Genomic DNA, 18,987 nt, shown 5'->3' with positions numbered 1-18,987 from the left:
TGTGCAGAAATTTCAACATTGGTTTACATGAAAGGTAGATTCGGGTCATATTTAGGATTTCCTTTGCTATTTAATTAGACATGAATAATTGCCCAATCTTATGTTCTGCAATAGTAATAGCTCACGTGGATCAATACTTAATCTAACGTGTGCTTCAATATGGATGATACAGTCAGCCAGCTGTGCACGAGGCTATATGGGCTATAAAATATACATACAGGGTTCTTAAGTGAATCGAAAGACGTCCGTCCATAGTGTCCCGTGTGGACACACAATATCTCTTCGTCAGGTCTTGGACCGGGACCCCTTGTCGGGGACGGTCGGTGGTCTATCTTCTGACCAGCTGCCTGGCGACACCTGGTAAACGATACGGCCCCTTTGCGCACGCGTAATAGCCTGCCAAAAATCCCAACGCCTTTTCAGCCGACAACCAATAGTGTCTCAATCTCTCCAGAGATAAAGTCAGAGCAGGGTGGAGGTGGAGAGAAGTGAAGGATTTGAGGAGCAGTGGCACACCGGGGCAGTCCTCATAACAAAAAAAAAAGTTGAACCAACATGCCGAGGTCCTTCCTGGTCAAGAGTAAAAGGGCCCACAGCTACCATCAGCCCCGCTACCTGGACGATGACTACAGCAGACTGGACACTCTTCTGGCCCATGTGTGCCCAGGTGGGTTTGATGCGTAATTACGCACAAAACAAACCGATTTATTCTCGTCCTAATGTAATATATGTAAAAACGGAATGGAACTCGCACCAGGCACATGTTGCGCACTCAGAATGAGTCAGCTTGACGATTCTATTCCGCTGTCAACAGAGACCAAACCTGAAGAGGAGTCTGAAGCCAACTTGGAGCCGCAGGAGGATGTGAGCGCTGACAGGCTGTCCCCCGGGTCGAGGCTGCGCTCCCCCGGGTCGCTGTCCTCCAGCTCCCCGCTGAGCTGCGGAGGCAGCGTGTATGATCGGTCCTCCGACTGTGATTTCTGGCGTCCCCCGTCTCCTTCATCCTCACCAGGTCTGCTCAAAGTATTTTTTTATTTATTTCGTTGGTTTATTTTTCTAAGCCTGGTACTGTAATATCCAAGAATTAAATAATAATAACAGTAGTAGTAGTAGTAATAATAATAATAATAACAATAATAATAATAATAATAATTATTATTATTATTATTATTATTATCATTATTATTATTATTATTATTATTATTATTGCAATTTAGAAATTAATATTGCACATATAAAAAGGTATCTAATACAGATATTCAGGGAAGGATTCAGTATTAAAAACTTGTGAAGGTGTTTGTAATTTTTATATATGACAGCAGGTATTGCTAAAGTTGTTTATAGCAGTTTTGAGAGGGGGGGAAATCGGAAAACTTACAAACTGAAGCACATTTTTTTTTCTATTGTTTCGTTTTCTTAGTTATGCAGCCATTTAATTTAATACTAATAATACTATACTTTTATAACTCTTTTCAAGACGAGCGATAATGCCTCAGTTTGCACTGAAAGTCAACATTAATTTCCAGATTCGGAGAAAGGCTCCACTCCAGCGGAGGACGGTCCCTACAGCGTCCCGCTGTTTCCCTACTCCTGGTCGGCATACTCCCGGTCGGAGCTGAGGCATCTGGTCCAGGGGTCTTATCACCACCACCTGCAGAGCCACCGGGAGTCTCACTCCGCCGTCAGCGGCTACGGGGCGGAGGACAACGCCGCCGAGGCGCTTTACGCACAGCGGGGCCTCGGGGCAGGATGTTGCCCAGATTATTCGTCTGCTGCGCAACAGCTCTGCAGGATGCGGGACGGAGACGAGCTGTATCTGGACGTCAAACAGCAAGAGGACGTCGCGGAAATCAAGACCGAAAACGATTTCATCCGCTCCAACCTGGAAGCAGGCGGATCCTTTAAGTGCATCAAATGTTGCAAGGTGCGTGTTTACAGGCCTTTCTGGCTCAGAACAAAGTTTTTTTTTTTATTATTATTATTATTGAGTAATGTCATGATTTAATTTATTATTATTATTATTATTATTATTATTATTATTTTGGTCATTTAATTTCCAACTGACCCTTCACTCGTTTCACTGTTACCTATTTCGTTCCCAACAGGTGTTCTCCACACCTCACGGCCTGGAGGTTCACGTGCGCCGGTCGCACAGCGGGACGCGGCCGTTTGAGTGCGGGATTTGCGGGAAAACCTTCGGACACGCAGTGAGCCTGGATCAGCACCGGGCGGTCCACTCGCAGGTTCGACGTTTGTACCAAAAGGCCTTTTATAGGGCCGTTCGACTCGAGCGCACTGGCCTCTTTGTTTTCGAGGCCCTCTGCGCCTCACTCTGCGCATGTTTTACAGGACAGGAGCTTCAGCTGCAAGATCTGCGGGAAAAGCTTCAAGCGCTCCTCCACGCTCTCCACGCACCTCCTCATCCACTCGGACACGAGGCCTTACCCGTGCCAGTACTGCGGGAAGAGGTTCCACCAAAAGTCCGACATGAAGAAGCACACCTTCATCCACACAGGTGAGGAGCTCCAAGCTGAAGAGCAATTTTTTCTTCTTCCCATCGTTCGACCAGACGATCTGAGCCCCTTTTGTTAAAATAATTCAACATACATTTTCTCGTCAACATGCTGTAAAATAACCTGACGCTTATTATTGTTTGTGCTGCAGGCGAGAAGCCACACAAGTGTCAGGTGTGTGGCAAGGCCTTCAGCCAGAGCTCCAACCTGATCACACACAGCAGGAAACACACGGGCTTCAAGCCTTTCGGCTGTGACCTCTGCGGGAAGGGTTTCCAGAGGAAAGTGGACCTGAGGAGGCACAAGGAGACGCAGCATGGACTCAAATAAACACACGACGTCGTGCATTTGATCGTTGTGTTCTACCTATACAAGGCAGCTTCTGTCCCGGATGTAAAAAAAAAAAAAAAAGTATTCGCTGTGAAATGTGTTATTTGCCTATTTATCAAATGTGTTTTTACACTTTATTAATATTGTGGGGGAAAAAGTTTTATGCATTTCATTTCCAAAGTTGAATTAAATCAGCTTTTTAAATGGACTCGATTTGTAATATAATTGTGGATTAAACATTAACTTAAGGAGACCAGTTTGTGATTATTTTGACATATTTTTCACCATCAAACATCTTGTTATATTTATAAAACTGTAATCCCTGTAATCCATACAGCAACACCCTCTGAATTTAAATCTGTCTTTGCAATGGTTCACTGATTGAACGAGCGTTATGGAAAAAAACAAAAACAAGAAGCAGTCTTCAACCATGCAGACCATCAATCACATCCCCCAATCTGCGTGACAGGTCAAACGTCTATCTGCAAAATATCACGTCGAGCAACGTTTCGCTGCATGCGCCACCTGGTCAAAATCAAATATTATCAGAGGAATTGCTCACATACCCATATACCAAATGACATTATGGCGCCATAAAACCTGCGCGCAAAGGAAGTGCGGTGCAGGTTATATGGCAGGAGCAACTCCTCCCGCCTGCGATTAAGCAGCGTATCCACATGGCGCTTTCACTGGGAAAAAAAAAAAAAGCTGGGTGTGATTTATTTGGTTTTTAGCGCAGGTTAAACATCAGTTGCACTAAACCTTCAAGGATCTGATTTGCACACATCTCACCACAGATTGTGGACATAATGCTGATCCACTGATAATCGGCAGTGTCTCCACCCACATCCTAGATCAGTTTGTGGTGTCGCTGAGAAGTTTGTAAATGAATCACATGAAACTTTGTTTTTTGTTTTTTTTCACATTTATTTGTGGAAAAATAACCGCCAGAGGAAGGACTTTATTTATTATTTTTTTATTTCGTCACACACCTTGACTCCAGAGTTAATATTTCATCACTCGGTGTCACTGTGCTGGAGATTTAAACAGCTGGACGAGGTTCAGTAGGTCTTGCCGGTGCAGGCCGAGCTCCTCCATCAACGTGTTTAAATACTCCGCCGACGTCGCCGTCGCCAACGCTTCACGCACCACCGGGGACACTTCTGACAGCCTGAAACACAAATATCGCACTCTGATCAGCGCGCCGTTCATCAGGCACAGACGAAACACCAACAAACAAACACTAATAGATCACTGAAACACAGCAGGGATAATGAAGCAGGCTCAAAGTGGAAGACAAACTTGTCTGTACCGTTTCAGAATTTGTTGACAAAGGAAAGATGATTCTTTAGTCATATGGACACGTTTCTGTAATAAAACACACCTGGAACAAAGTGTAGATTTGACGGAGTCTTTCGCTTTAACTCAGCCGAGTTATCGAGATACAGATTTATCGAAATACAGACGTGAACAAGTCTGGACGTTGATCCCGAAACTGCGAATAAACCTGAAGTCAACTGAATTCAAAACCACTAAAAAGAAGAAGATGATCCACACTGAAATGAACAAACCACAACCCTTCAATCACGTGATAAGACTGTGAAAATGCCACACATTGCACCTCCTGTGCTTCAGAAGGTTGGTTTGATGGTGCCAGATTATGAGGCACATTCAGCTCAAATTGCAGTGCCGTTACCTCCACTCAACTTCGAATTTGGTAGTTTGTGAAAGTGCCAAGTTTTTGTTTTCTCCAAGTCAACATGGATGGAGGTCTACCTTCATAAACGAGGATAATACAATATGAGATTCAACAACAAGCTGAATGAATCCCGACACAGTCACATGGATATCCACACTTGTGTGCTGCCTTGACTACTTCACAAAAGACTTGGATAGAAATCTGTATTTCTCAATGCATAATCTTCACGCCACTTGGGCTAATTGAGCATCTTCAGCATGAGCAGAAGATAAATTCTCCAAATCCACCATTTGTAACTTTCGAGTGTGTCCCGGTCACCTCCACCTCCTCCACCTCCTCCTCCTCCTCCTCCTCCCTCTACCTGTCCACCGGGGTATAGGTGCACTGCTGGTTAATCTCCGGTTCGCCCTGGGGTCTAGTGTTGCAGCGGGGGTCATCCATTATTCAACTGGCCTGAACAATAGAGGCCAGACGAGCTCCACAGCTGCCACGCAGCACAGAGATAAGACAGCGCGCCAAATTATTCATGATGGAGGAATGGAAGGACGGAGTGGAATGGAAGCTAAATGGGAACAAATGAAATCATAGAGTACAGATTGGACACGTGGTGGACAGGACAAAAGACCCGATTGTCTGAAAATGGAGGACTATGAAGAAGTCCTCATGTGGAAAGTCGACCCAACGAGCACGTTATGCCACCATCCAGTTGATCCATTTAATCACATCAGAGGAGTTTTTCTTGGTCCTGTGATGGACCGGCGACCCGTCCAGACTGCATCCTGCCCTTCGCAGGATGTCTTCAACGTGTAACCGTTTCACCTCGGTTAGTTTGATTCGGCTCCATACCAGCATTTGCATCAATGCCATGATTCATTCCTGAGGTTTAAAAAGACATTTAACAACATGACTAACAAGAAAATCTCCAGCCTATAAAGCTGAGTGTCAGTTTGTGTAACCCAATCTGTTTCAGGCCATGGTTACAGTTTTGCACCTGATTGTGCCCCCAGGCTGCAAAATACTGACTTTTCTCAATAAAAGTAACGTTACATACGATGTGAATACCAACTGAAGTTACAACTACTGAGAGTCATAAATCCAAGTCATCCAGGAATCAGGTGAAAGCTTTCCCCAGTGTGTGTGTGTGTGTGTGTCTTCTGTCGTGCATCACGGATCTAGCGAGGGCTAATCAGGTGGTGATAAGGCCATGAGGCCTGTGTGTACTCAGACGGGAGCAGCACGGAACTGTTCGCGAACTGCCAACAGCACACATGCGGTTCGAAAACACTTGCTTTATTAGCCCTGTTATCTGAAAATGGATCAGACTGTTACTCAGCTTTGGCCCGACCAGTATAGAAGCCGCCAGGGTGTATATCTTGAAAAACAGGGTGTATATCTTGAAAAACAATACTCCCCCCCCCCCCAATTTTCTCATTCGCAAGTTGAGGAGCACAGCTGAAGTTTCAGATCCACGGCTCTTTATTTTCAACTTACAGGTGCAGGAGAATCACAGCTATGAGAGTCCACTCTGGAGTTTTGTGGATGATGTTTGTGTTGGTGAGTCTGTAAACAAACAAACAAAACAAACAAAAAAAACTAATTAAAAAGTGAGGAGTCCCCCGCATGAGGTTCTGCAGTGGCACGTTTCAGCTCCGTCTGTAGTTTTCAGTCAGATTTAAAGACAGGAGGATGACATCTTTTTTTTTTCTTTCTTCTTCTTCTTCTTTTCAATTTAAAACATTTCTTTACTCGGTTTGTAGTATGTGCAGACGTCGTTTGAGCAGGTGTCACAAAACACCACACGGATGGGGAAACACACTGTACGAGGGGTTAAACCAACCACAGCGAGTGCTGCAGGGCCGTACGTCTCTCTGACAGGGCTGTGGGTTCTCTTTGGTGTGAGCCTCCTCCACGGCGTGGAGTGGATTCCTGGAAGCAGCAGGCGTTGCTCTGCTGCCTGATGTGCTTTGAAATCTCAGACTCGGTGATTTAATAAGCGGCGTTTGTTGAAAGCATCCAAACCAGCCAAGGGGAAAACAGGACCCGTCTATAGCAGGAAAGTCTTGATTGTGTGACACAACCTGTCTGCATTTTAGTTTTTCTTTTATTAATAATCACAGCACTCTCATCCACATAGGACTTTTACGCACCTTTTAAAGACTTTGGCCTACAATTGTGTGTACTGTGCTTAATTGAAAGTATATTTTTCCAGATTAAAACAGCAATGGATGGTTCTGTGTTTCCTTTTTTAATTCAAAGGTTGATTGTTTGATCCCCGATCTCGCGTCTATGGACTCACACTGTTGTAACTTCCTGGGACAATTGGAACAAAGCCGACTATCTGAAGATATAAAAAGTGGTTTGGGAAGCAGAAGTCCCTCGTGTGTCAGCCTGAGCTGAACTATAATTAACTTCTGATTCCATCTGTGAAGATAAGGGAAAGGTTGTAACCGTGAAGAATTAAAAACTGAAATATGACACAGAAAAGTGTCTTGATACTTCTATTTTTTGTTTGGTTTTGTTTTGGCGTCATCCTGCCTCACTGAGGCATTACTTTGATACTATATATAAAGTATTAGAACAGGCTTGTCATGTTCAATGATGACCTCTGGGGGGCACTAGAGTTCACTCAATATCCCTCAACCTTGTGAAATAAAAGGCCCAAATCCAACATGAAATCACTTGCCTAGAAATGTTTTGGGTTAAGAAAATACAGTTATATAAAGTTTATGAATTACAATGCGTCACTAGTTCTGATGTAAATGTGAGTTTAAGCAATTAGTGTTTTATTAACATTCCCAATTATTACCATAAACCAAATCTGAGAAGTGATCGTTATATTGCGTTTGCTGAGGAAAGCTCTATTGATAATGATACTTGAAATGCGCAGCTGTTTCTGTTGCATGAATAAAACAGACGAATTCCAGACCAGTAACATGTGGGATTCTGTGGTTAATGTTCTTTTAAACCTCCACGGCTGTTTCCCTTTCTCCAACTGAAGAAAAATCTGGTTTTTGAAATCCAGTTTTTGGGACACACGTTAGTGTTCTGGAGTACATGCGTGTCACGTCACCTCTACATTAACACACCGACACAAATAACAAAAACGTGCAGTGCAGCACTGACCTGAACGTCCTCACCAGGTGGTTCAAGTGGGTGGAGACGTCGGCCATGGCGAGGCGCAGCGGACCCACCATGTTCCTGAGGCTGCACAGTGTGTGAGGATGAGGGGAAAGTAAATACACTTCAAATGTTGCCCTGACAAACAAGTATATAGAATATGTTGTACACTGTTTCAACAATACAACACACGTGTGTGTGCATAAGTAGTTACAAAATGGTTTACTCTAATTTTAATACTCTACTTTTCTGACTCACTTAAAGATTAAAAAAAACCAAAAAAACCAGTAAGTTCTCACCAGCCGGAGAGCTTCTCCACTGTGATTTTTTTCTGAATGACATGCTGAGCCCGAGAGTCAGTGAGCGGCAGAGAGGCATCCCTCGTTTCCTGATCCCGGACAGTCATCTGGAGCGGAAGGAAACAAAACAACATTTGATATGTTAAATTTCACGCTTCCACCTGAAAATCTGAGGACAACAAGTGTTGAAATCTTGATAGAAGTATGTTAAAAATCAGTTTCGGCTTCGCGTCAAATTTACAGTTCATTATTACTGATGACGTTTCAGCATTTAAAACTTTTTCAGATTTTTTTATTTAAATCAGCTTCATTTTTGTGTCTTCAAATCTTGAAAGTACTTTTTGTTTCCACTTCAGTTTGTATTTCATCTTATTTTACTCATCAAAATAACAAATTTCTTCGTCAATCTTCCACAGCTCTGCACACAATTGAACCAGATTTTGTATGAATTTACAAAGTGTTTGTGGGGAGTGGTCGATAAGAGCAGGCGGTTTTAATTGACAGCCAGGTTTTCCCGTCGCTTACCTCGTTTCCATCCGCCTCCTCGGGCAGAAGACGACACGAGCCCTGATAAAACTCCCTGACCTTGAGCTCCAGCTGCTCCGTCTCCCTCCGCAGTGCGTCGTAGTCTGGTGCAGCGGCAGACGGTCTCTCGCTCTTCCTGGCATTGGTCGCAGGCGGCTCGTCCTCAAGGTCATCTTCATCCAGCTCCTCCTCCTCCTCCTCTTCTTCACCCTGCCCTTTTCCCTCTGTGACGTCAGCGAACGGCGAACCCGGAGGATGAGCGTCTCCGTACAAGAACCTCAGGGTCTCGTCGGTGCACCAGTCGTTCAGCATTCTCTTCAGGTACCTGATGAGACGCCGGCGTAGCGAGGGTGGTTCGTCTGGTTCGGTGGGGGTTTTCAGGAGCCCCTGCAGCCCAGCAGCCCCTCGCCTGCTCATACCCACCTGGGTGATGTCGAAGTTGGGCTGCTTCCGTGACGCCGAGTCCCCGTGTCCCGCCTCGGGGGCACTCGAGGCGGCCCGCAGCGGAGCGTCACCGACCTTTTCCGCAAAGCTGCACAAATCAATCTGAGCGACCAGCGCTTGCGTGCCGGGGTCGTCGGCTTGAACGCCTGTGTCACACACTTGTGGAACTCGCCCCTCCTCGCTCGCTCCTGCCGGTCCCCGATCGGATTGACCCTTTTTCTGTCCTCGCGCCTCTTCCCCGTCTCCACCTGCGTGACGGGGCAGGTCACCCCAGTGCACGCGGGGCCTCTGCTGCTGGGAGACCACGCTGGAGACAAAGTCCTGCTCCTGTTCACCGTCGCTGACGTCGCTGTTGCCCCGACTCGCCTCGCCAGCGGGCTGCCGGGAGCCGGGAGGGTCCTCGGTCCGAGTCGTCGACGGGTTCTCAATGTCCTCCTCCTTGAGATGCCTCTCCGTCAGCATCACCTCCTCGCCGGAGCGCCCGCTGGACACACGAACATGCAAATAATGAGCGAGGCTGATGTTTTTTTTTTTAATCAACTCTGAATATCCAAAACCACGAACATGAAGTGAGCACGTACCCATCTCCTTTCTTCAACAGTTTAATTTCGTCAGGACTGTGAATGAGGAAGAAATATTCAATAAAAAAAAAAAAAAAAAAGCAGAACTTATATTCAACCATTACATTCATGATTGTAATTCAAAGACAGGCATTTGAAAGCCGCACACGCACCTTTCATGCGGCCTCAGCCAAAGAGGCGTCTTTGATATTTGCAGCTCAAACTCCTTGGAGGCTTTGTAGCAGAAATTACAGCAAAAGCACTGAAAAACAGAGTTAAACAATGAGGCAACCATGTTGAGTCATTATGTAATGACACTTTTGTTGACGCGCACAAACAATCGTCAGACAGAGACGCATACCTTGCGCTCTGTAATGTCGTACACCTTATTGGTCTTAGTAGAAATCTTGTACTGTTGAGTCGGGACCTACAAGGTGCAGAGCAGCGTCGTTTTCACAAAGAGACACATTCAGGATGGTTGTGAAGTATTAAAAAGGTCCTTACCTTGCCCAGTTTGTTTGGACATAGAGGATATCCACACAGTTTAGCGATGAATCTCTCCTCAATCGTGTCTTTGTAATTAGCGGCAGTAATAAACTTGGCCTGTGAAATAAAAAGTTCGAAAACATGTTGGACAAGCTATGTTACTTTGATTTCGGGGTCACATTCGAAAAAAGAAAATCCTTCTTGAACAAAATTATGTTCTTACATGTCACAAGTGTTTAGATTTATAATCTAAATGTGTCTGAATAATAGGGCCGCATGAAATCAGGTAAACATGTTGAATTGTTGAGTATCGTGATTTGATTTGAGATACTGAATACTGCAGGAAAATATAATTCACCTAAGTTTAGTCAGGTTTTTTTTTTTGGGGGGGGGGGGGAATTTCAATGTATATGTTGATATTGCGACAACAAATATGTGCGGTATACTGCAGCTCTACAATAATAACAAATTAAAGCCAGCCCTTTAAAGTGATATCAGGTTCTAGAACCCAGAACATGTCATACTTATCTTTATTTACATTTTTTCATATCTCCTAGATTCGTGTCCCTTTACCGCTTCCAATACCGAAAGTTTGAAATCCTGCAGCTGGTCAGTTTGTGTTTCTTCCAACTTAAAACATGAAAGAACGTATAGTTTTGGCGTCATTACGTTGGCCGTCACTTTGAAATTTTTGTTAAAAGAAAATGCACGTCTCCCTTTAGTGTCGCTCAGCTGAGTCTGCTGATTGACTTCATGGATGAGCAGAGAGAGAGAAACATACACAGTCAACCAGAAAGTCTTCAGCCACACTGTCCTCCAGGAGCCGCTCCACCACCTTCACAGCTCTTCTCTCCAACTCCAACTTTTCTCTCAGCTGCTCCTTTATTTCTTCTCTCCTGAAGTGAGAAAAAATAACACACACACACACACAAGTGAAGAAGTGTTGAATTGACGCTTTAAAACCAATGCAATACAAAGGACGTTACACTAGAGTCTTAACACTGGCTGATGCAGATTTGAATGGTCTCGGGGCCTAAATACATGTCAGATTGACTTGAAACCTCAGGAAGAGGTTTACTTAGTGCTCTCAGAGTCAGAAGCTCACAAGATGGAACAACTTGTAGTTCATATGACGTTATAATTCCTATTCCTACATTATTAATCGCCCTGTTTTACTGCATTTCCTTGTAAAGCACTGTGAAGTGCCTTGTGTCGTGCTGTGGAAATAAACGGCCTTTGCCTTTGTTAGAGAAGCTATAGATGTCAGAGAAACATCGCATACCAAGACAATCAACATGGACATTTGTGTATATAGATTGTGTTGATATATTTGTTTGATAGCGTTTGGTACAAAATTAAGGAAGTCGATTTTGTTAAATATGTCTGTGTTTAATCTCCCATACATTCATGAAAGTTTTCTCTGGCAGTTGCCACGAATATGAAAACTGTCCCACAGTTGTGCACAAAGATAAAACCTCTGTTACCACCTGCACAGTCTGAAAGTGTGTCTTATTTGGAGAAATAATGATCTCTGGTACCTTCTGGCTTCTTCTTCGGCTGTCAGGGTTTTACTGTGTTTTCCACCTACCACGTAAACAAACACAACATGTTTATGAATAGTCAGCGCCAAAACTCTTCAACTGAAAGCGTTAAATTCACTCGAAAAATAAAGACCTTTTCTGGAGTTTTTAGCGGAACTTCTCATCTTTTTCTCACCAGCCTCCATGCTGGCTCTGTTTTCTTCGCGTTCACCTTTGACGCAATTACGTCGTCTACGGCGGCCCGCACGGCCGGCGTTGAGCCGCTTCGCGTTGTATTTGTTGGTGTATCGGATTAACTGGTTTCCTTGTTAACTGGTGACCGACGTCCTCGAGACAAACTTGTTGCGACTCGTAACAGCTGACAGTAAACAAATTAAATAAAACATAAACCCGTGAGAGCGTGCAGCTTTAGGTGAGTAAAAGTCATGATCTGCTCGTCAAACAAGGACAGAGACTCAAATAATGATAGAGTTTATTGCGGATACAATTGAAACGGCGTTCGCCGGGACAGCTCCGGATTCCTTCCCGAGTTGGTCACCAGTTAACGGGAAAACCAATTAATCCAAGACACCAGGTAACGCTTTTTCGCAGTCTGCAGCAGCTAAGGTATGAGTTTATTACAGAATATTAAGTGTCTAGCTCTGTCTGTTTATGTATTATATTTTATTCAACAGTGCTGAGCCACGCAGACAGTGTTTGTCTCGCTAATAGCTCACTGAGAGTCGATATTATTCAGATTGGTAGTTAACTGATACAATTTGAGGACTAGCTTCAAACTGCAGTTTATACAGCCCATACTGGTACTGGACTCATGTGACCCAATGCTCGGGTGATACAGTGCATATATATCTGACTCAGATTGTCCCTTTTTTGTTTTGGTAGATTCCTGTAGCTGAAGGCAGCAGGGATGGCTCTGGAGCAGCTCAGTGAAGTGGTCCAGAGATGTGTAAGTCCTTATGAGAACCACAACAGCTCCATAATACTAATATTCACTCACTGCCTTCATACACAACCTGAGTCGAATTCATGCGGTCATCGACACACCTCATCAGATGTATTTTTACCTGAATAGCCTTCATTTTCCTCCATCAGTTATATTTCAGGATACACACACTTATGGGGTTTCTTCACAGTGATCACAGAAAACATCCCATCACAGCAGATAAATAATGTGAACGTACACAAAAACAGCTATAGAGATATATAGCATACAGACATAAAGTTCCTTTTAATACTTTCTCTCTTGATTGTTGTTGTTAAACAAACCAGATGTTCTATCTTTATTTTGTTATTAGGAGTTTGCATACATGAGCATCTCCTAACGTTAGAATATCAATGACAAGTTAATATTTTTGTTAGTTATTTCGGACTTCATAAGATATGCACAAACATTTCAAGCAGGTTTTACATTTTCATAAGTTTATTTGATTAGAATTTTTTTTTTTTTTTTACATTTCTGTGTAATAAGTATTATGTATGTTGAAGTGTCACAGCTTTCATTCATATTCAACTTAGTTTGAGTTGCATTATATATCAAGGGCTGTAGAACTTGTACAAGCTTTCTGTTTTTTAGGAACCTGAGATGCTCAGTTAAAACCTCTCGACTGACTGATTGACTCCTGTCCTGTTTTTATCATTTTTTGGTTTATCGCAGGTGACTGTACTTGTTTGTCTTTCACACAGCAAGCGCTCCCAGATGACCGCTACACCCCAGAGGATCATGATGTTTTTACAATCTCTGGTCGGAGCTGCATCGAGGAGGGAAACACTGCGCAGGTCCTCAGTATTGTTCTCGGTGAAAAAAATCAGGTATATTGTTCAAGAGTCCGCATTGATCAGTGTTTCACCATACAGTTGATCAGATGTGTTGCGTGTCGTACCATGTGACACACCTTTATCTCTCTCTGTCTACACAGCAAGTCGTCAGATGTATGGGCTGGAATCTGCTGCCGCCTCTGACTCGGGTTATGCTAAACAAAGACGACAAACGCCTTTCTCAGTGCGTGGCCATCTTTAACCACCTGCTGGAGGTCTGTGAACACACTTCACGTTATGTTTGTTTTGTTTTCTCCCAAAACTGGATGTGCGCTGTTATTATCAGTTTATGTTGTGGTGTACCTCACGCATCAGTCCTGGGCCCACTGAGACAGGTATTATGCATACACTATCAATTTCCACTTTTCTGCAGGTGATTCCAAGCTCTTTTTCTCTTTTGACCCCACAAATAATACTTGCCTAACAATAATAATAATTCACTTAAAGCAACCTGCCACAGGAAAATGGAACGCATCATGTCACATTCAGCTCCACTGCACTGATCACTTGTCCATTTTAAAGTTGATTTTTAAGATTTCAATTGATCATTTAAAGGTGAGAATGGAACTCCATCTCCCAGAACTTAACATAAACCAAGTGTGGACAGGGTAACTCTGTGAACAATGTAAACAATGTCCGCTGACATAAGTAATCTTCGCTGTTCCAGACCTGTCAACCCAAAGAGCTGCTGATCGGTCTGTTAGAGCAGCTGGAGCAGGACGACCCTGATACTATAGCAGAGAGTCTTCACCTGCTGTTGAAGCCTCTCCAGAAAGGTATACGACCCGTCGAAAAAGTCTTTACAGTCGGCGCTCTGAGACGCGTCTCCCTGTCCTCACCCTCCCCGTGTCTCCCCGTCAGTGCTGCTGTGCCTGGGCAGCAGAAAGCCGTCGTCCCTCGGCATGGCGCTGTCCTCCGTCCTGGACCAGGTGGCCAAGCTGCCTCTGCCTCACACCAAGGAGCAAGAGGAGGACGACGTCTTCTTCCTCTGCCGCTGCTGCGCCGACCTGACCGACTTCGTCAGGCCCTTTGTCGACGAGGTCAGAGAAAACCTCCTCGCCGGCAAGGCGGAGAGCGAGAGCAAAGGCAGCAGGGCGGGCAAACGAGACGGCGAGACAGAGGACGAGCTGCAGACGGAACTTCTGAAGTTGTGAGTTAAAAAAAACAACAACAAAAAAAACGTAAATGTTAGGAACATTTTCAATTTAGACCGGCAAAGTAAAAATCCTGTTTGTCAGATGTAACTCTTTATTTAGTTTTGTTTATATATAGACAGCAAGAACAGATAAAAAAAACCCAAAACTAATACAAAAGGGGGAATACAAATTCTCAGTCGGTCGAGTAGGCATTGTCTTTGTTTTTAATAAAGACGCCCGTTTCCCATATGTTATAGACAGAAGCTCGTTAATTTTTTTGTGATGACATCAAGACTCAGGGAATTTCTGCTCCACAGCTGTATGAAGGCTCTGAGTTTTCCTCTGCTGGGGGTACATCTGAAGGATCCGGACACCTTTCCCGATTCTCCTCTTCGGACTTTCGCCACAGAGATTTTGGTAATCGGTTTGATTCGTCCTGTAAATATAGTGGACACGAGGCGAGGAGGAACACTCCTGCCTCAGCGTGACGATGTCTCTGATTTGAGTTAAAATCCTAAAGGATTTTAGGATTGTCCGTGTAAAAATCACAAAAAGCTTCTGGCTGACAAACTACATGCACAATTCTAAATGTTATTGCACTCTGTTGACAGTGATTACATTTGTGTTGGTGCAACTGTCGTGCAGAATACCCTGGGAGCCCTCGGCGAGGCCCTCCCTGCTCTGGTGAGCCAGCCTCTGATGAAGAGGAAGCAGCTCCCGGGCTTCCTGGAGGAGGAGGTGTGCTACCCGAAAGAGTCTCTGGCCAGCTTGGCTCACCTGGTGTTTGTGCACCACCTGGCAGCAGATACATTCCCCAGTGTTTTCAGGTACGTTATACAGTGCTTGAAGGTTCGCGGCTGATGTGGGCGAGGTGCGATTTAAAAACGGCGAAGAGTATAAAAATCCAAAATCCTGAATGCTCGTAGTTTCTGTAAATGAGTCGTTTTGTAATTTCTGAATCATTGATCTCACCGTGTCTGGACCACAGCCCTGTGTTCTGCCTTCGGTTCAACATGGAGCACGTCTTCCTCCTCCTGTCCAGGTGACTCGTGATTCTTTACAGCCTGTTCCTCTTTTCTTTAAAGAAAAAAAAACATTCAATCATTATCAAACTTTGCATTTGTTGTATGTAATAAATGTAATAATTTTTTGTGGTTTAATGTTACTCTGATATTTCGATACACATCCTCTACCTGTTGCTGCATCCGATTGAATCCCTCCATGTCTAAAAGATTTCAATCTGGTTTTTGTCAGTACTGAGGAGTCCAAGCTCCAGAAAGGCCTGGTGAGTTGAGTGTCTTTCATTATTTACACTTTTGTTAAAACGCTTTCAATTTCTTCGGCGATGTGACAGTTTGTTTTTGCCTCAGCCGACGCGGTTAAATGCTCGATTCTGTCTCTGCGGTGATGTTTTAGTGTACGAATAAACCGTGTCCATTAACAATCAGGTTAAATGACTGAGAACCTGTGTTTTAAAGGGCATCAGGGGTTAAAACCTATCCAGGGCTACAGTTGCAATGAATTGGAAGAAAAAAGAAAAAAAGAAGGAAGCAGCGAACTGGCAAATAAAAGTGGATTTAATTGAATTGAACAGCAGTGAAGTGTATTTACAGAGGGGAGAATGAGCACATGTTAATGTTTGTAATCACACAGGAGTTATACGAGAAGAGTCTGGTGCGGGTGGAGGACGGCGGTCTGCCCGCCGACCTGCTGGAGATCAAAACGTTCCTCACAGTCCCTCAGGTGATCCTACCGACACACGATTCATGACGCCGATGTCAGCGGATGTCAGCGGTGTTGATTTTCAGTGTCTGTTTCCAGAACTTGGTGAAAGTCATGGCAACATGTCCGAGGCACGATTTGGTACGTTCGTCGTTTTGTACTCTGCCAGACATTTTTACGGCGTATCAATGGTCGTGTCACTCTGGCGAGATCGAAAGTCTCCCCGACGTGCATTTCCACGTCTGCTATTCTAATTTTGAATCGCTTGTTGAATTATGATCGATGTCTTGATGTGTTTGTGTCCAGAGAACTAAAGGACTCAAGGTGTTAAAGCTGAGCATTGATAAGTTTGACACTGAAGCCAAATACAGATTTTTCCAGTAAGCGCCACCATTTCCTTTATCGTTTTCCAAGTCACTGGAGAGGTTTCCCTCTCTTCCTCCTCTCACTGCGGTGGCTGTCGGTCACCTTGTCTCAGGTACATGCTGAAGACGAGCAATCACTCTGGAGTCGAAGGTTACATCATTCAAAATATAAAGACTCAAATAAGCATTGCCCTGCAGGTGAGACAACATCACGTTGTGGTTTTTTTTTTTTTTTATTAATCCTCACGACATTCACGTCAAAGTCTGCTTTTAATATATCCACACGTCTCCAGCCAGGGAAGAGCAACATCTGGTTTGAGGGGGTTCAGCTGCTGCCGCTGCTGCGTAAAGTTTTCAGTCTTCCAGACGGTCCGGAGACTGATCTCCTGCAATACCTGGACAGGTCTGCACACACACACACACACACACACACACACACACACACACACACACACACACACACACACACACACACACACACACACACACACACACACACACACACTGTTATCTGCCTCTACTTTGATCAGCAACTCATCTCTGGGGAACCAAATGTGTTCTGAAAATATGAATGACCTATTGTCTGTGTTCTGCAGAATGATGGAGTCTCTGAATCTGCTGCGTTTCCTCCTCATCAGAGACAAAGTGACAGAAAACCAGGTGAGCAGCAAAATAACTAATCATTTTGGATTCAAATGACATTTGTGAATCTACAACAAAAGGTAATTACATACAAAAAATTGATTTAAACAACACAACAAGGACATAAAAAAAAAAAGCATTGATAGAGGCGATGTCTTGTGCCGCTGAGCACATTAACGTTACACAATTACACAACGTAAAAGTTCCTGTCAAGCCTCACTGTGTTGCTGCTGTTGGTCTTGCAGACGGGGATCTGGACGGAGTTGTATAAAATAGAAGATACGTTCCTGAAGCCGCTGCGTGTTGGACTGAACATGTCCAGAGCTCATTATGAGAAGGAGCTGCAGAACATGAGGGAGACCAAGAACAAGGCCAAAGGTCAGAGCCACAGTCACTCACTCACTTTATTCATTATGAACAGTAACACTGAATAAGACGGATTGTCTTTTTACTACCTGTCAGTGAATGGGATGGACTGGAGAGGAAGCGGACAAGTCGAAGTGTTAAAAACAGGAACGATTAGAAAATGGAAGGTTTAAAAAAATATTTTTAATTGACTATGGGGTACAAGGACAGACACAACAAACCACTACAAGAGTGTGAATAGAGGCCTGCAGACACACGTGACATGAAGATTTACCATTAGTGTCGGGTGGGAAACGCCAACAGGAACCAAAAGAGATTGGAAGCGAGATCCGAGATATTGCTGGTATTAGTACCCTGAAGGTGGAATGAAAAATGGCCCATCTCAACCAGGTGGAATATAGCAGAGACGGGCGAGATAAAGCAGGTCGATGAGTTAAAAAAAAAACTGTATCCAAGCCTGCATTTGTCCCGATGAGGAATTGACAAGCGTTCTAAACCGTTCCCCACAGAGAAGCCCGTCGTCTCCGTGTCCGTCGGAGACGAGACGCTCCCCGACATGACGACCGAGTCGCAGGTTCAGGTCAGCCGTCGTCTCGATTGTCGTCCCCAAAGTGGCGGTCCGTTTAATTCTGTGTGCGTCTGTAAACATTTTTTGAATGGGTCCTCTCAGGCTCTGCACTCGGCGCTGCACACGTTTGACATGATGGAGAGCGTGTTGGTGCGGATAGTGGAACTGACTGAGGCGAAGGAGCACCTCTGAGTTCAGCCGCGGGACATGGCGGTCGCCTCGGGGGGCCGAGACAACTCGAAAGGACAAGCTGGACAAAGCGGAGCACGTGGAGGCACACATACCGTACATCCGTTTTTTGATTTTTCAGGAATCTTAAGGTTGTCAAGTGTTTCCAAATGATCACAGTTGTAACAAATTTACAAACTTTTGTATGCGATGCTTAATAAAAGTGTTATTTCTTGCGGTTCCCGGAGTAATTATTCACATTATAAAATCACTATTAACAGTCCCAGCAGTTTGACGCTTTTTACAATTGTTTGCTTTGAATTTGATTGTCTTAATGTTTCTATGTTGTAAACTTAAGATAAAGGTTAATTTATTTTAAAAAAATCTTAAAATACTTTATCTGAAAAATAAGTCTTAGATTTGTCTATTCTACTACAAGATACTGTTAACTTATGTCATTAAGTAAGGATGAAACATTAGTCCTAAATAATTCTCATCACATTTGTTTGACTATTTTGAGTCGATCATGGATGGATGGATCACGGTATAAATGAAATGCAACACACGTTGTCTTTATTACAATCTGGTGTGGTTTCCACTCGTATAAATAAACAACAGAAGGAACAGCGTTAATCCACAAATTCAATAAAAAACCCTTCAAGTTCAACAGCTTTTTAAAACAACACAATTT

The 18,987-nt window shown here is 44.0% G+C and overlaps 3 protein-coding genes across 3 annotated transcripts; 2 read left to right on the top strand and 1 right to left on the bottom strand.

Moving 5' to 3' along the window:
- Positions 1-555: 555 nt before the first annotated feature.
- gfi1aa (growth factor independent 1A transcription repressor a) lies at positions 556-2,949 on the top strand (the record flags this gene model as incomplete). Its single annotated transcript, XM_080503699.1, has 6 exons — positions 556-667; positions 815-1,012; positions 1,527-1,924; positions 2,106-2,243; positions 2,350-2,515; positions 2,665-2,949. The coding sequence occupies 6 exons, from the start codon at positions 556-558 to the stop codon at positions 2,841-2,843; spliced, it is 1,191 nt and encodes a 396-aa protein (XP_080359825.1). The 3' UTR covers positions 2,844-2,949.
- Positions 2,950-3,786: 837 nt separating this feature from the next.
- Positions 3,787-11,719, bottom strand: rpap2 (RNA polymerase II associated protein 2). Its single transcript, XM_080503819.1, has 12 exons — positions 11,648-11,719; positions 11,512-11,557; positions 10,755-10,869; positions 9,992-10,090; positions 9,849-9,914; positions 9,661-9,749; positions 9,509-9,544; positions 8,484-9,411; positions 7,959-8,065; positions 7,666-7,746; positions 6,034-6,102; positions 3,787-4,014 (listed from the first exon to the last, which is right to left on the bottom strand). Exons 1-12 carry the CDS (start codon positions 11,697-11,699, stop codon positions 3,870-3,872), a joined length of 1,833 nt encoding a protein of 610 aa, XP_080359945.1. The 5' UTR covers positions 11,700-11,719; the 3' UTR covers positions 3,787-3,869.
- Positions 11,720-12,086: 367 nt separating this feature from the next.
- Positions 12,087-18,534, top strand: glmna (glomulin, FKBP associated protein a). The gene is made up of 19 exons (XM_080503934.1): positions 12,087-12,120; positions 12,397-12,460; positions 13,198-13,323; positions 13,431-13,544; positions 13,997-14,105; positions 14,191-14,479; positions 14,783-14,882; positions 15,111-15,292; positions 15,454-15,507; positions 15,720-15,750; positions 16,119-16,208; positions 16,287-16,328; positions 16,494-16,567; positions 16,666-16,750; positions 16,846-16,955; positions 17,149-17,212; positions 17,440-17,572; positions 18,070-18,140; positions 18,231-18,534. Exons 2-19 carry the CDS (start codon positions 12,422-12,424, stop codon positions 18,318-18,320), a joined length of 1,803 nt encoding a protein of 600 aa, XP_080360060.1. The 5' UTR covers positions 12,087-12,120; positions 12,397-12,421; the 3' UTR covers positions 18,321-18,534.
- Positions 18,535-18,987: the final 453 nt, after the last annotated feature.

The sequence above is a fragment of the Blennius ocellaris genome, assembly GCF_963422515.1.
Source record: "Blennius ocellaris genome assembly, chromosome: 10".
Taxonomy (NCBI): domain Eukaryota; kingdom Metazoa; phylum Chordata; class Actinopteri; order Blenniiformes; family Blenniidae; genus Blennius; species Blennius ocellaris.
The sequence above is the reverse complement of the archived record's forward strand: the minus strand, read 5'-3'. Positions and strand labels throughout refer to the sequence as shown.